At 60.1% G+C, this 14,991-nt stretch overlaps 1 protein-coding gene across 3 annotated transcripts; it reads left to right on the forward strand.

Annotated features, from left to right (window-relative positions):
• The first annotated feature begins 254 nt into the window (after positions 1–254).
• On the forward strand, positions 255–11,786 carry SEMA3G (semaphorin 3G). Of its 3 annotated transcripts, none has more exons than XM_036102623.2 (16): positions 255–448; positions 2,200–2,360; positions 2,459–2,521; positions 2,785–2,904; positions 3,178–3,268; positions 3,393–3,509; positions 3,757–3,902; positions 4,105–4,219; positions 4,314–4,383; positions 4,688–4,832; positions 5,108–5,339; positions 5,442–5,533; positions 6,214–6,255; positions 6,994–7,222; positions 7,494–7,633; positions 8,954–11,786. In XM_036102623.2, the coding sequence occupies exons 1-16, from the start codon at positions 340–342 to the stop codon at positions 9,392–9,394; spliced, it is 2,313 nt and encodes a 770-aa protein (XP_035958516.2). In that variant the 5' UTR covers positions 255–339; the 3' UTR covers positions 9,395–11,786. The 3 variants fall into 3 exon arrangements, with proteins under 3 accessions (XP_035958516.2, XP_077933472.1, XP_077933466.1); XM_078077346.1 differs by lacking the exon at positions 8,954–11,786 and adding an exon at positions 8,302–8,645; XM_078077340.1 differs by lacking the exon at positions 2,785–2,904.
• The last annotated feature ends 3,205 nt before the right edge of the window (positions 11,787–14,991 follow it).

The raw sequence follows: 14,991 nt of genomic DNA on the forward strand, positions 1-14,991 counted from the left end.
TTGTTGGAGCCTGGGGACTTGGGTCTGTGGACATTTTGTGTAAACCACCCACACCCCAGCCGGGAAAGAGTCTCCCCAATGGGAAACCAGCCAATGTGACACAGAGGCATTAACCACGCCCGTGAGGGTGGAGAGAGGCCACAGGTGGATGACGGAGGGGAGGGGGCCTCCCGCTGCTCCCTCCCTCCCTCCTCCTCCTCCCCGCCTTCCTGGCCCTACGGGGGTGGAGCCCTGCCTTATAAGTGTCAGGCCTGGCGGCCGCGGACCAAACTACACCCAGCGGCCAGCAGCGGACCGAGAGCGGCTCGGCCGGCAGCGTGGTGCCCTTGGTTCCCCAGCATGGCCCCCTCGGCCTGGGCCATCTGCTGCCTCCTGGGGGGCCTCCTGCTCCGCGGGGGCAGCCCCAGCCCTGGCCCCAGCGTGCCCCGCCTACGGCTCTCCTACCGAGGTATGGGCGGTGCGCGCCCTGTTCAAGTGCGCGTCTGTGGGAGCCCGGGACCCTGTGACATCCCCAATTGGGGGGCCCAGCCAGCCCCGGGCAGTCTCTTCTGCCAGCTGGAGGGATGCAGTCACTCCCGCACAGCCCGTGGGAAGGACTTCACGGTCATTCCCCGAGATGGTGCTCCAGTTGCCGCCAGAGGCGGGAACTGGGAGGAGGCAGGGGCAGGTCCCAGAAGGGTGGAGGTGGGAGAGACAGAGACACAGGCGGGCAACCTGAAAAAAGGAGAGAGGCGTGGAGGCTGTAAGAGGCCTCAGGAGGGATGGGCAGAGAGAGATGGGGAGGGACGGAGAGGACAGGTCTGCAAGAGGTGTGCACTCAGCCTGGGTGCCTTCGCGAGCTTGGGGCAGCAGCCTGCAGTGGAGTCCCTCTCCCCTATCCCCACAGCCAAGCGCCCCCCTCCCTGTCTGCCTCTTGTATCCCATTTCACAGTGCTGGCCTTAGTCCTTCCCTCTCTGTCCCAGAGGCTCTTCACAGCCCAGGGGCGATCCCAGCTTCCCCTCTTTGCCCATCCTGGCCCAGGAGTTTCCTCTGCAGCTCTAACCTGGTGTGCTGGCACAGACCCCTCTGAATTCGTGGGGATGGTCCACAGGGAAGGTCCCTGAGACACGGGCACTCCATGACACTTCTTGGGGAAACCAGAGGGGTGATCACCTTCCCTGGAACCCCAATCCAAGTGGGGAGACCCAGCCTGCTCTGGGAAGTCTGAGAGGGGAGACATGGCTCCACTCTGGAGAGTCCGTAGTTGGGTCTGGGTGTGTGGGGGGGGATGTGGTCCTGTCCTGGGAGCTATGGTTTGGGGCAAAAGTCAGGCTATAAGAAAAAGCCTAAATAGGGCAAATCCCCTGGCAAGTACTGTCAGCCATGGAGGGCTTCCTGGAAGAGGCTGTTGATGAGTTTTGGGATTGAGTGGGTACTGGGCTGGCCAATTTGAATGGGTCATCCTTTGGGCAGGTGTAGGATATCTGGCTTTCCCAACGGTGGCCAACGCCCCTTCCCACCATATCCTACTGTCTGCCCCTTTGGCCACCTGTTACCTCCACCCCCCTAGCCAAACCCCAGGAACCCATTTCGGGATCCTCAGCTCCTGGGACCAGCATCCCCAGCCAGCCACCCTCCACCCCCACCTCTGGGGCCTGGGAGGACAGTACCCACGGAGGAGAAAGTCTTCCTTAGTCACATCCCTGGACTAGAGCCTTGGGCTCCACCTGGCCACACCTGGCCTTCCCCATACCCAGGGCCTTTGCCAGGTGTTCCCTCTGCTGGGAATGTCTGTCCATCTGTCCCACGGAGTCAGCCTTGCCCACTGCTCACACTCACCCAGGCTTCCTCCAGGCTCTTCCCAGCACTTTGCCCAGCTTGCTACCATAAGTTCTGCCGTGGTACCATCTTCCCTGGGGACTGGGGAGGGCCCAGATGGGCACAGATGAGAAGGAGATGTTAACAGAAAGATCAAGGGACTAAGGGATGGAGGGGTAGGAAGCAGGGCTCAGAGCTCTATGTCCCACCCACCCCCAGGAGCCATTTCCCAGAAGCCCTCCAACAGGCCAAATGGATGGAAACATTTTCCAGATGTGAGTGTGTGTGGGGGGGGTGGTAGTGAATGCACAGCTGGGGCCCTCCACCTCCTGCTAACCAGACCTTAGCAGGGGGATGTGGGCTGAGCAGTAGGCCCTGACCCCCAACCTGCTCCCTCCTAGATCTCCTGTCTACCAACCGTTCTGCTATCTTTCTGGGTCCCCGAGGCTCCCTGGACCTTCGGGCCATGTACCTGGATGAGTACCGGGACCGCCTTTTTCTGGGGGGCCGTGATGCCATCTACTCTCTGAGGCTAGACCAGTCGTGGCTGGATCCCCGGGAGGTGAGCGGGACTGACGGAGGGGAGGGTCTGTCGGAGAGCTGGGAGGCCAGACGGGGAAACCGGCTGTGAGGTCAGGAGTCAGCCAGGCTCTGTTTCAGGTCCTGTGGCCACCGCAGCCAGGACAGAAGGAGGAGTGTGTTCGCAAGGGAAGAGACCCTTTGGTGAGTGCTGTCAGGAGTGACTGCCCCCCCACCCCTGGCCAACACCCTGGGCTTGACCCCCAGGACAGCCTGTGGCCACCCTCCCCAGGTACTTGTGCTGGGGGCATTTGGAGCAGATCCTGAGGGCTCTGGAAGGTCTGTGAAGAATGTCACCCTCGCCCTAGATCCCCAGAGCCGATCAGCCAAGCAGGGCTGAGTCCTGGGGCCCAAGGAGACGGTAAACACCTCCTCACCCCCTCCACCACACCCCTTCTCCCTGCTAGGTGGAGTGTGCTAACTTCATACGGGTGCTGCGGCCCCACAACCGGACCCACCTGCTGGCGTGTGGCACTGGGGCCTTTCAGCCCACCTGTGCCCTCATCACGGTCGGGCACCGTGGGGAGGTGAGCCTGGGGCAGGCCCCACGAGGGACTGGGAGGCAGTGACATTTCCACCCTGCTGTCTGAACACTCCCCATTGAGCCTGGCTCGGGGCAGAGAGGTCAGGGGCCTGAAAGGCATCTTTGTGCCAGGCTGACCCTGTTGGCAAGGCCCTGAATGAGGGCGCCTTCCGCCCAATCTCCAGCTGCACGCGATGGCCGCTGCCTGGGGCGGGGGGGGGGGCTGGGGCTGCTTTCCCAGGTGACACCCTTCCCTCCCTTCCTCCCTCTCCCCCAGCATGTGCTCCACCTTGAGCCCAGCAGTGTGGAAAGTGGGCGGGGGCGGTGCCCACATGAGCCCAGCAGTCCCTTCGCCAGCACCTTTGTAGGTGGGTGATGCCCAGGCCAGGACGGGCATGAGGAGGGTGGGTGCTGGCCGATGTCATTGGGAAGGGTTGGGGCCAGCTATGGGGCCTGGCCCTCCTGCGCTGATTCTGCCCCTTTCTCGCCCAGGTGGGGAGCTGTACACGGGCCTCACGGCTGACTTCCTGGGGCGCGAGGCCATGATCTTCCGGAGTGGGGGTTCCCGGCCAGCTTTGCGTTCTGACTCTGACCAGAACCTCCTACATGGTGAGCCCAGAGTCTGCCCGGGGCAAGGCTGGCTGGGGTCTGCCCCCGGCACCAACAGAGAGGCAGGAGAGCCTGGCACTGGAGTGGGGATGGGAGGGATGGCCCAGCCCCACTCTACTCCCTGGGATTCCAGCCTCCAGTGGGGTCCCTGTGCCTCTTCCCCTCCCCGCTGCGTCCAGCACCTCTCCCCCACCCCCATCCTCCCCTGTGAGGCCCTCCCAACCAGCTGCACCCTGTTACCTCCCAGACCCGCGGTTTGTGATGGCCGCCCGGATTGCTGACAACTCCGACCAGAATGATGACAAGGTGTACTTCTTCTTCTCGGAAACTGTGCCCTCGCCCGATGGTGGCCCAGGCCGTGTCACTGTCAGCCGCGTGGGCCGTGTCTGTGTGGTGAGAGCTGTGAGGAGGCGGTGGGGTTCAGATCCTCACCACACCCCCTTCCTGCACCCGTCCCCACCAGCAGCAGGAGGGAAACTGAGGCGAGCGGGCGAAGCCAGCATCCATGCCTCTCCCCCCAAGGGTGAGGGCGGAGGAGCAGGAGGGGGGCCCATCCCCGGGGAGCTCGAGGCTGACTCTGACCCTCACCCCCCAGAATGACGCCGGTGGCCAGCGAGTGCTGGTGAACAAATGGAGCACTTTCCTCAAGGCCAGGCTGGTGTGCTCAGTGCCTGGCCCTGGTGGTGCCGAGACCCACTTTGACCAGCTGGGTAAGGGCACGGCCAGGGCCAGGCCTGGGTGTGGGTGTGGAGGGCTCAGAGCCAGGGAGGGGGTGGGCATTGACGGTGGCCTTCTGTCTCCCAGAGGACGTGTTCCTGCTGTGGCCCGGCTCAGGGAAGACCCTCGAGGTGTATGCTCTGTTTAGCACAGTCAGGTGGGCACACGGGCTTCCCCTCACATCCCCATCCCTGGTCCAGTCTCCGCACCCCCAGCGTCCTCTGTTGAGCCTCTGCTTTTATGTCCCGACTTTACCAGGGGTCCCTGTCTCTGTCCCTGACTCAAGGACTCGAAGGCTCTCTTCTCTCTCTCCCTCTCCTTGTCTTTGCCTGGGTGTCCTCGTTTTCCGGTCTCTGCTGTCTGCAGGCACCACCCCTCTCTGTACTGTCCATGGAGCCAGGCTGCCCCCTTCCCACCTGTGACAGCCACCCTGGCCTGACTGTCCCTGTCCGCCCTGACAGTGCCGTGTTCCAGGGATTCGCCGTCTGCGTGTACCACATGGAGGATATCTGGGAGGTTTTCAAGGGGCCCTTTGCACACCAAGATGGTCCCCAACACCAGTGGGGACCCTATGGGGGCAAGGTGCCCTTCCCTCGGCCTGGAGTGGTGAGTGTCTGCCTGGAGCCTGACCAGGGGAGAGGGCTGAACGGTGACTAAAGGGACTCCACCTTGGGACAACTTTGCGGCTGAGCTGGGGCTCCAGAGGGGCCAGGTGGGGTAAGGAGGGGAGCCGAGCCCTGACCACGTTAAGGAGCCTCTGCTACAGCCAGCGCGGCCCCTCCGAGGTGGGCGTGCCCGGGCAGGGAGGCCTGGAAACAGGCTGGGGCGGGGAACGTGTGGTCCCAGGATGCTTCAGGTCCTCCCTCTGCTGCCACTCACAGTGTCCTAGCAAGATAACAGCACAGCCGGGACGACCCTTTGGCAGCACCAAGAACTACCCAGACGAGGTGCTGCAGTTTGCCCGAGCGCACCCACTTATGTTCCAGCCTGTGCGGCCACGGCTGGGCCGCCCTGTGCTTGTCAAAACGCACCTGGCCCAGCAGTTGCGCCAGATCGTGGTGGACCGCGTGGAGGCAGAGGATGGGACCTACGACGTCATCTTCCTGGGGACTGGTGGGTGGGCTGAGTGGGGAGTGGGGTGGCCCGGCTGGGGAGGTGTGCCGGTCGGGGGGCGGGGCTCTCCTTCTCCCACTGACCCCTCCTCCCCTGCCCCAGACTCAGGCTCCGTGCTCAAAGTCATCGCCCTCCAGGGTGGGGGCTCCACTGAGTCCGAGGAGGTGGTCTTGGAGGAGCTCCAGGTGTTTAAGGTGAGGACAGGCTGCGGGGAGGAGGTACTGATGGGAAGGGGCCCCTCCAGCCCCACTGCTGCGTCTAGGCCTGGCTCGGGGGACACAGGAGCAAAATGCAGGAGGGGGTGGGCCTGTTCTTACTGACCTCGCAGACAGCGGGAGGAGAAAGTGAGACCTTCGCTGCTGCAGGGCCTTGATGGTGCTCTGTCTGGCCGTGGGGCCCGGAGAAAAGTTGGAGGACCCAGGGAGGGTGTCCAAGGTGGTCACCCCTTGACAAAGCCCTGCCAGGCTCAAGTCACAGTGAGGGGGTGGCTGAGACCCCAAGTCCCTAAGGGCTTCTGTGGGCCCCCCTATAGAGCCAGGCAGGGCGTCATCTGTATCTGGGGGACTGCTGTGCTCCTGACAGGGATGGGTGATGTGGGACGGTTGCCTCATTGCTCAGAACAGGGCTGTGGGAGGGGACGCTGGAGCTTTGTGCTTTTTGCTAAGCCTCCTCCTTGGAGGCCAGCCAGCGTGAGGGGACCTTTCTAATAACCCAGCGTCTGGGAAAGACGGTCTGGCCTTGGTTGCCAGGGAGTGCACTGACCCAGGCTGGGAGGTAGGTGGCTCCCACGCTGGGGCTGGAGGAGGCTGAAGCGGGGACGCAGGGGAGGTCTGGCCCCAGCCCACCCCTCTCTGGGACCCTCCTCCTTCTGCAGGTGCCAGCACCCATCACTGAGCTGGAGATCTCTGTCAAAAGGGTAAGAGCAGCTGCTACCCCGCCCTTCCTCCTTCCTCTAACCCCCCGCTGAAGCTCTTTGAGCACGATGGACTGGCCGCTGTCTGCTGGAAAGCGGTGCTGCGGCAGGCCCCGGGCTGCCTGATAATGAGGCCTTGTAATGAGGCTCGAGAGTCCAGCGGGGAGCTGAGATGCCCATGTAGGAAACCAGTGGGCAGTGGGAGCCCTGAGTCAGCGAGGCTGTGTTCAGAGAAGGGGAGATCCACAAAGGCCAGTCCCCCTGGGTAGACAGCTTCATGCTTGAAAACAAAATCCAGAATTTAAATCCAATAGGGGAGAGCCACTTTTTAGAGGCCTGCTGCGTCCTTTCGCAAGTGGCAAAATCTCAAGCCTATCTGCCATGGTTTATCTTTGGGTAAGTCCCAACTTTTGTATTGGGATTGCTTAAAGCAGAGTGTACTAAGCTCAGAGGCAAGTCGGGATAAAGGTCATCGAGGTAGAGAGCAAAAGTCAGCAGCAGGAAGGGCCTGGAGAAGCCCCTAGAGAAAAGGTCTGCCCCAAGCCCTCCGTGTGCTAGCGCAGGAGCTGCTGTGCGTCAGGTGCGTGAGAAACATTTTTGGTATCTGGGGACGCATCCAAGAGGTTCTGGAAGACTGCCTGCAAGTGGTGGGGCGGTCTCAGGAAGCCCGAGGGGGCCCAGAGCCTAGCTGCTTCTAGATGGGGCCCAGGCTCACGTTGGCCCTGCTTGTGTCCCTCCCAGCAAATGCTGTACGTGGGCTCGAGGCTAGGCGTGGCCCGGCTGCAGCTGCACCAGTGTGAGACTTACGGCAGCGCCTGTGCCGAGTGCTGCCTGGCCCGAGACCCATACTGTGCTTGGGACGGGGCCTCCTGCACCGGCTACCGGCCCGGCACCAGCAAGCGCCGGTTCCGCAGGCAGGACATCCGGCATGGCAACCCTGCCCTGCAGTGCCTGGGCGAGAGCCAGGAAGGTGAGTGGCGGCAGGCACGGGGGCACCAGCCGGGCTCCCACAGGCCCCTCCTCGCCCCTCTGGCCTGGGCTCAAGCCCTGGGAAGTGTGGCCTCAGACTGGTCCCGTGTTAACAACCCGTCCCCCCTCGGTATTCCTACGTGTGCAGTTCCCATCAGTGTATGGGTGGAGGGTCTTTGGACAGAGTGATGGACACCTAGGTCCCTGTCACACTGGTGGGGGCCCCCGGGGTCCCACAGTCCTGAGCTGAGCCCCCCTCCAACACCCCCCAGAAGAGGCTGCAGGCCCCGCAGCGGCCAGCACGGTCTACGGCACGGAGCACAACAGCACCTTCCTGGAGTGCCTGCCCAAGTCCCCCCAGGCTGCCGTGCACTGGTTCTTGCAGAGGCCGGGAGGCCAGGGGCCTGACCAGGTAAGCAAGGACCCAGCCTTGACCCAGTGCAAGGAGCCTGCATGTGTCCTGATGACACATCCCCCCCTGAACCCCAAGTCCTGAACCCTAGGAAGGGGCTCTGGGGGGAACCTGCCAGGGCAACTGAAGAAAAGTACGTATTAAGTCACTGGGGTGACTGGAAGAAGGTGCCCTTCATCCTGCCTCTGGGAACCCCCAGGCGAGATCCAGCTGCAAGGCGTCCCGTGACAGGGAGCCCGCTAACTCCCAGGCACTGAGCTGAGCTCTGGGAGGTGGGTAGCAGAAATGGAAGAGAGGAAGGGGGGCTGGGCGGGTCAAGAAGTCCCCCATGCTTACACATATGGCTCATCTGTGAAGGGATCTCTTTCCCAGGGGTTCTTGGTTCTCCTCCGCCCAGGGTGGCGCCTAACTTGCACTAAAACTTGCACACGCATACCCCCCTACACCCACACCCACTGCCTAGCTCAACACTTCCTCCATGGAGTCCAGCTGTCTGCCCAGGCCCCTCTCCTCCCCCATCCGGAAAGGTCTGTCAACCCCAGAAATGGCTTCAGGCTGGGGCCTACGGAGGGTGTGGGCGGGGCGGGGTGAGGAACCATTCTCCAGCCTCTCCCACAGGCAGGGAAGGGGAGGGAGTGGGTTGATCATAGGAGGGGCTCTCCTTCCAGCTCGGGAACTGGGGGAGGCTGGCTTTGGGCCAGCTGTCGGGCTAGGCACTAAGAAGACACCCCCAGGAGGCCAGAGGCAGCGAGTGACAAGATGGTCACGCAGGACTTACCGCCCAGGCCGTCCAGCCTCCACGTGCAGATGAGCAGACAGGGCCCAGGCCGGGTCAGAATAGCACTGCGGCCTCCTGCACTGTGATGGGTACCCAGCCCGCCCCTGGTTGGGGGGAGTGAGCAGTGCAGACAGGGACTGGGAGGCTGTGTGTGTGTGGGCAGAGTGGGGGGGACTTCTGGTCCCAGGGCTATGGGTATAGCCCTCCCTGAATAAAAGCCCACAAATACCTTTACCCACCCTGGTCCCTGGGACTATGTGGCAGGGCCCCCTAAGGCCAAGGTAGGTGCCCCAGAGCTCTGACTAGGGGAGAAACCAAAAGCCTTCTTTGCAAGCCCCGTCCTGGGTCCTGGGAAGGTGAGACCTTGCCTGCAGGCTCACAGTCTGGAGGAGGAGGCCAGCCTGGGCAGGAGAGAGCGGGGAGGGGGGAGTGCTTCAGCGCCGGGCCCTGAGATGTGAATCTGGAAACGAGGAGCAGAGAGAAACGGATGGTGTGTGCGCGCCGCTCCATGCCCCCCTCACACCCTGCCACGCCCCCAACAGGTAAAGACAGATGAGCGGGTCCTGCAGACAGAGCAGGGGCTGCTCTTCCGCAGACTCAGCCACCTGGACGCTGGCATCTACACCTGCAAGACGCTGGAGCATGGCTTCTCCCAGACCGTGGTCCGCCTGGCTCTGGAGGTGATTGTGGCCTCGCAGCTCGACAGTCTGTTTCCTCGGGAGCCAAGGCCAGAGGAGTCCCCAGCCCGGGGAGGCCTGGCCTCTACCCCCTCCAAGGCCTGGTATAAGGACATCCTGCAGCTCATCGGCTTCGCCAACCTGCCACGGGTGGACGAGTACTGTGAGCGCGTGTGGTGCTCCTCCAGGAGCCGAGGCAAACAGGCCAAGGGCAAGAGCTGGGCGGGGCTGGAGCTGGGCAAGAAGGTGAAGAGCCGGGTGCAGGCCGAGCGCAATCGGACGCCCCGGGAGGTGGAGGCAACGTAGAAGAGCGTGGAGGAGAGGGTGGTCGGGATGCACCAGGTGGCCCAGCAGCCCCCAGAGTCTCCCACCCACCCAGCTAGGGCAGAGGGGGCCCAACATGCCCGATTGCCTCTTAGAGATGGGAGTCCCTGCCCCTTATACTTCTACCAGGCTGCCCACAGGAAAGGCTGGGGCCCGATGGAGGGGCCCCGTGTCCGAGGCCTGTTCCCTGCCCCTCTGTGCTCCCAGTTCTAGGCTGGAGCCAGCACCCTCTGGCTGCGGCCAACCCTGGCGGGCCTGCTGTTTGTTCTCAGATATGGCCCCCAGAGCACATTTCCGGTTGTGCCCGGCGGTGAGAGGGCTGGGTGGTTCTTTCCCAGCCAGCAGAACAATGGCCATTCTGAGTGACCCTTGGAGTGGGTGTGTGGGTGCGTCCGAGGAGGTGCCTGGGCAGGGGGCCTTAGGCAGCCAGAGGAAGATAGAGGTTGCCTCTTGGCTAGCACCCATTAAGAGGACCTAGTGTGACTTGGGGTGGGGAAATGGAGGCCCTGGGAGGGTGGAACAGCAAGACCTCCCCCCCCCACTTTGTGCCCTGGTATCTTGGTGCTCCCTTCTGCTGCCCACCACCTCTTCTCCATCACAGAATCGTAGAAGCATTGGCAGTCAGAGCTCCCTGGCACCCGGGGGATGGTCTGGGTCTCCAGGCCCTACTTCATAAACCAAGCTGTGTCCCACAGCCTGACTTGCCTCCCCAGACCCCAAGCTGCCAGCCCAGGTTCCCTGGGATGCCCAGACCTCCTGATGGGATTCTCCCTTCCCACCGTCAGGGTCTCCATGCTGATGAGCAGGGAGAGGGTGGGTTCTAGGAGAATGTCATCCCCCTCTCTGTGGACTAGACATGGGGAGAGGGGAGCTGGGGAAGTGTGGGGCAGGAGGAGGGGGCTGTCTTTCACAGGGCAATGCAAGCATGCCCACAGCTGGGGAGGGCGGGAATGTGGCAGCTCCCTGAGCAAGCTGCAGCTGGTGGGAGGACCAGGCGCAGGGCTTTGCCAGGGGCCACAGAGGACTGGGAGGCTTCTGGGATGGGGAAAGGGTGACAGACACTAGGATGGGCTATGGGACCCCAGAGCAGGCATTCTCAAGAACCCAAGATAGCATCAATTAGCTCAGGAGCCACAGGAAACCAGATGTTTCCCACCCTGGAATCTTTGGTTTCTACTAAGTAAGGGTTGGTGGTGAATGGTTTCATTTATGAAGACTTTTCTCTTTTAAGGAAAAAAAAATGGAGGGCAAAAACCAGTTCAGTCCTGCTGGTTCTTGGGGGTGAGGCTCAGGTGGCCAGGATGCATTTTGTCTGGGTGTGTAGGGAGGTGTTTTTGCCATTAGCAGTGATGTGTTTCTTGGGCTGGGGAGCACAGAGGGGAGGAGAAGAGGACTGAATGAAAAGTCATTCCCAGCCTGCATATGAGCAGGTTAGTGACGCACAAAACCAACAGGAGGGGGACAAGAGCATCAGGTTCAAGATTCCCTCCACGAAAACAACCAAGGTGAAGAAAGGAGGGGAAAAAAAAAAAAAACAGATAAAAAGCAGGACAGGGCTTCCGGCTCCATTGAACTCAAACCCAGACTGTGCATCTGCCTTGGATATTATCTGAGTCACCCCGTCATGCCCAGAGAACTGGGATCCGAAATAGGCCCCCCCTTCCTCTTTGACTTCACAGGCAATGAACCAGAGGCACTGAGATCGACCTGACAACCCTTTGGGAAGCCTCGGGCCTGGGGTTGCTGTGGCTGGGTTGTCCGCAGGTAAAAGCAGAGGAGAGGAGGACTGTGGGGAGTGGGGCTGGAGAAGGGAGCAGAGGGAGAGGTAGAGGCCATGGAAGAGGGGCAAGAAAGAGCTCCATCCCTGGAGCCCCAGGAATGGGTGTGCAGAACTGCAGCCCCTCTATCCCAGCGAAACAAGGAAGAAATGCCGAGGCTCTCAGGGGCCTCTAGGCTGGACCCAGGCATGGCCCGCTCCAGGCGTGGGCCACTCTACGCAGGGTTCTCTGGGGAAGTTACTCTGGAAAATGGAAGAGAGGAGCTCAAAATCCTGAACAAAGAACACCTGCACTTAGAAAATTATGGACAGCTTCTGCCAACTCCCCACAACTCCCACCCCGGTGGTACTATGTGTGATTAACACCTGGAGATGCTTCTATGTGTGAATTCTATTTTTATATTCATATGTTGAGATCGGCCTTGTGGTTTCTCTGTCTTCAGAGCACCCTTCTTGTAATTACTATTGTTATTTTTATTGTCATGACCACCTCTGTGCTCTGATGAGGATACACGGTGGTCTACCACACAGACCTACAAGGAAGGCGATGGAGTGAATATTTATATCACATAATTATATCATTATTGTATCTCTGTATTTCTGTTCTAAATTGATGCCATCTGTGTGAGCTAGAAAGGAAGAGCCTTTCCATCCATTCCAGGAGGAGACGGCCACCCTAAGGGGTATATTCTAGAAGGGAGGGAGATGGGCAGGAGGGGAAGGAAGGAAGGAGTCAAAGGGCTTTGTCTAGGAAACTGAGTTCGCTTATTAAGTTAGGAAACTCCTGCCCCTCAGGCTTCTGAGACTGACCTTCTTGGGCTTCAGGAAGATCTTGAGTCAGAAAAAAAAGAAATGCTGGCAAAGGGCAGCTGGGCACGTAGGCAGCCCTGTTCCTTCTCCACAATAACACTTGATATTTGTAACAGCAACACTTGGCCTGGTGCCTGTGTTCATCGCAAGCCACATACCAACGTATATTAAGGCCGCCAGTGCTCTTGCCTGGGGTGCTGGGCTGTGCTGTGGGGGTTGAAGCTTCTGAGGAGGAGGGGATGTCTGGATGCCGCTGAAGGCGCCACTGAGTGTGCCCCCCCCCCCCGCCCTCTGACCTCATGCCCCTGCCCAAATAACAGAGCCCAGTGTGCCGGAGGGAGATGGGAAAGGGCAGGAGCCATTCGAAGGTGGGAGGGACATCTTGCCAGGGAGACTAGCCTCTTGCTAGTATGCTGAGTATGAGCCCCTCAATCCATACTACAGAGTAGGGGGGCTTCACGAGTCAGTCATCTGCCCCATCTGGTGGCCCAGGAGCAGGGCCCCTCCTTTTGCCCCTGGGCCTGACAGAACTGAGCCGCTGTGTCCTGCCCTAAGCTGCCACCACCACGGCCACAGCGGCCTGAGAAGCATCAGCAGCAGTCCCTCGGCCCAGAGTGTGGGGCTGGGAGGGACTTGACCTCCACAGCCACTTCTCTCCCTAGGCCACAGCACCTCCGTTCCCACCTTCCCACCCCTTGGGCCTGGACTTCTCCCCCTCATGCCTCCCACCTTGAGCCCTATTTCCTGCCTCAGGGGCCTCCCTCTCTCTCCCTGGCAACTTTTTCCTCCAAGTCTCATACTTCCCCTAGTCTTTGGGCCAGTGTCATCATTACCCAAATGGGTTTAGCGTGACAAGGGTCAAATAAATACGGGGATTTCTGTCCCTTTAGCCCCCCTGGGAGCTGCTGTTTGCCCTGTGAATCCCTAAGAAGCCCACAATAATGTCTCATTAACTTGCATGTCTGCTGCAAGCTACATGATTCTCCCAAACCTGGGGTCCTTTTTTCCCCGTCAAGTAATCACCACCTCATGTTCCTAATGTTTTGAAGCATACTTTAGGAAAATGCAGATTTGATTAATTCCTTCCCCTGCCATGTGAGCTTAGTTTATTCATCTCTGCTTTCTAAGCCTGTAAACTGTGGAGGCCCTGGCCTCCCAGATCGAATAGCCACAACTTGGCTTCCCGTGGCAGGCACCAGAGCGGGACCCGCCATCCCAGGGCCAGGGCTGCCAAGCCACCAGTCTGCTGGCCCCTGGGCCTGGCCTCTGCCCATCCTCCCACACTCAGTCTGCCTCCACAGCCCACTTCCTGGCAAGATCCTCTGTGGATGGCTAGGGTTCACCCCAAGACTGTGGCTGTCCAGCAGTCCAACAGACTCATTTCTAACGGGCGGGCGGGGGGGAGGGGGGTGTGTGTGAGAGGGAGGGAGGGAGCAGAATAGAGGAGGAAAACAGCTCTTTTCACTTTCTCAAGTGGCCTCCTTGCACTCAGCTAAGCCCAGGTCAGTTTCTAGACATCCCTAGAAGCCCCCAATTGGAGGAGGGAGCAGGTGGCAGCCATCAGGAGCCAGGCTGTCCTCTCCATGGGCCCAGGTGCAGGTACAGCGGGGGTGGGGGGGTGACCAGGGAACCCACTCACATGCCTCTGCCAGTCCAGGGCGCTGAGGCTTCCCCAGCCAGCCACATCTCCTTCGTAGAACTAGGAGACACTTGCTCAGAAACAGCCCGATTTCCATTCCTAGTTAGGGATCCACCCCAGCCTTCCCCAAGTGCTGGCTCTCAGGGTCTCCCAAAGAAGTTTCAGGCCACACCAAGATCAAATCCCCAAGGTTTTCTGAGACTACAGACTTGGCCCTGGTGTAGGGAGAGGGTGAGTGGGTGGGGCTAGGTTTCATACAATACCTGACTAGGAGCTTAAGGATTGTTGGGCCCCTGCCCTGGCTCCTCTCCCGGATTCACCCCCCACCCCTGGGGAACAGGAGATGAGGCAACAGCAGCTATGGCCCTGTGCCCACTTCCCACTGCCCTGCCCCTGCCCACCCTTGCCGTGGCTACCACTCCTGGGCCTGTTCCCTAGAGGCCTTGTCCTAATGAAGCCTTTCACTTTCCCCGCTGGATTTTCACTAAGGAAACTCCTGGTTCCTCAATGGAGCCTTTTAAAAGATCATTCTCCACCGAGGATGGGAAATGTTGCCCAGACTCATAGAGAGGCCTCAGAAGGGACACCTGCTCCTATCCTCACCCAGACTTTAGCAGTCAGCTAGGAGCTTGCACTCAGGGACACTGCTGAGGGGTACTCAGGTGACCAGTCTTGACCCCTTTTCCCCAGGGAGGAAGATGACTGGAGTGTACCCTAATCCATCCCAACGGGGTCTGTTTCACTTCCATAAGCATCCTGTTGGGCAGAGAGAGAAGACCAGGAAAAGGGGACCATTGTGGGCTGGCAAGGATTTCAAAATGGACCAACAGAGGCCTGCAGCAGAGTCCAGGTGTCTGTCATCAAATGGAAAGGACTACAGTAGTAGGGACACACGAAGCCCAGATAGTTAGGAGGACAAGGGGGGCTCTGCCCTCACAGATAAAGGTACAGAAGAATGATGTGGCAGACCAGCAGCTTGCTTTATGGACATGACCTCATCTGTTCACGCTGCCCCCCCACCCCCAGCTGATAAGAATCTGGTGCTGTTTCCTGTAGTCCAAGGGTCTCAGACAATGGTGTGAACAGGCTGGCCCTGCTGGAAAGGACATTGTTTAGGGAAGAAAAAACACACCAGCACAAAGACAGGGCAGGACCTGTCTAAATGTAAGGGTCTGTTTACAAATCCCTGATTTCCAAGAGGGGGGAACACAATGGGGAATTGTTTTTGGTGAGTCTGGAGTCCCCTCCAGAATGCTCCTGAGGTCTGGGGATGGCTTTGATGGCCTAGACAGGTCTCAGATGCTCTGAGGGGGATGGACACTGATGGCGTGGATGCCTTCCTGTTTATCAGAG

Source organism: Halichoerus grypus, chromosome 1 (genome assembly GCF_964656455.1).
Source record: "Halichoerus grypus chromosome 1, mHalGry1.hap1.1, whole genome shotgun sequence".
NCBI classification, from domain to species: Eukaryota; Metazoa; Chordata; class Mammalia; order Carnivora; family Phocidae; genus Halichoerus; species Halichoerus grypus.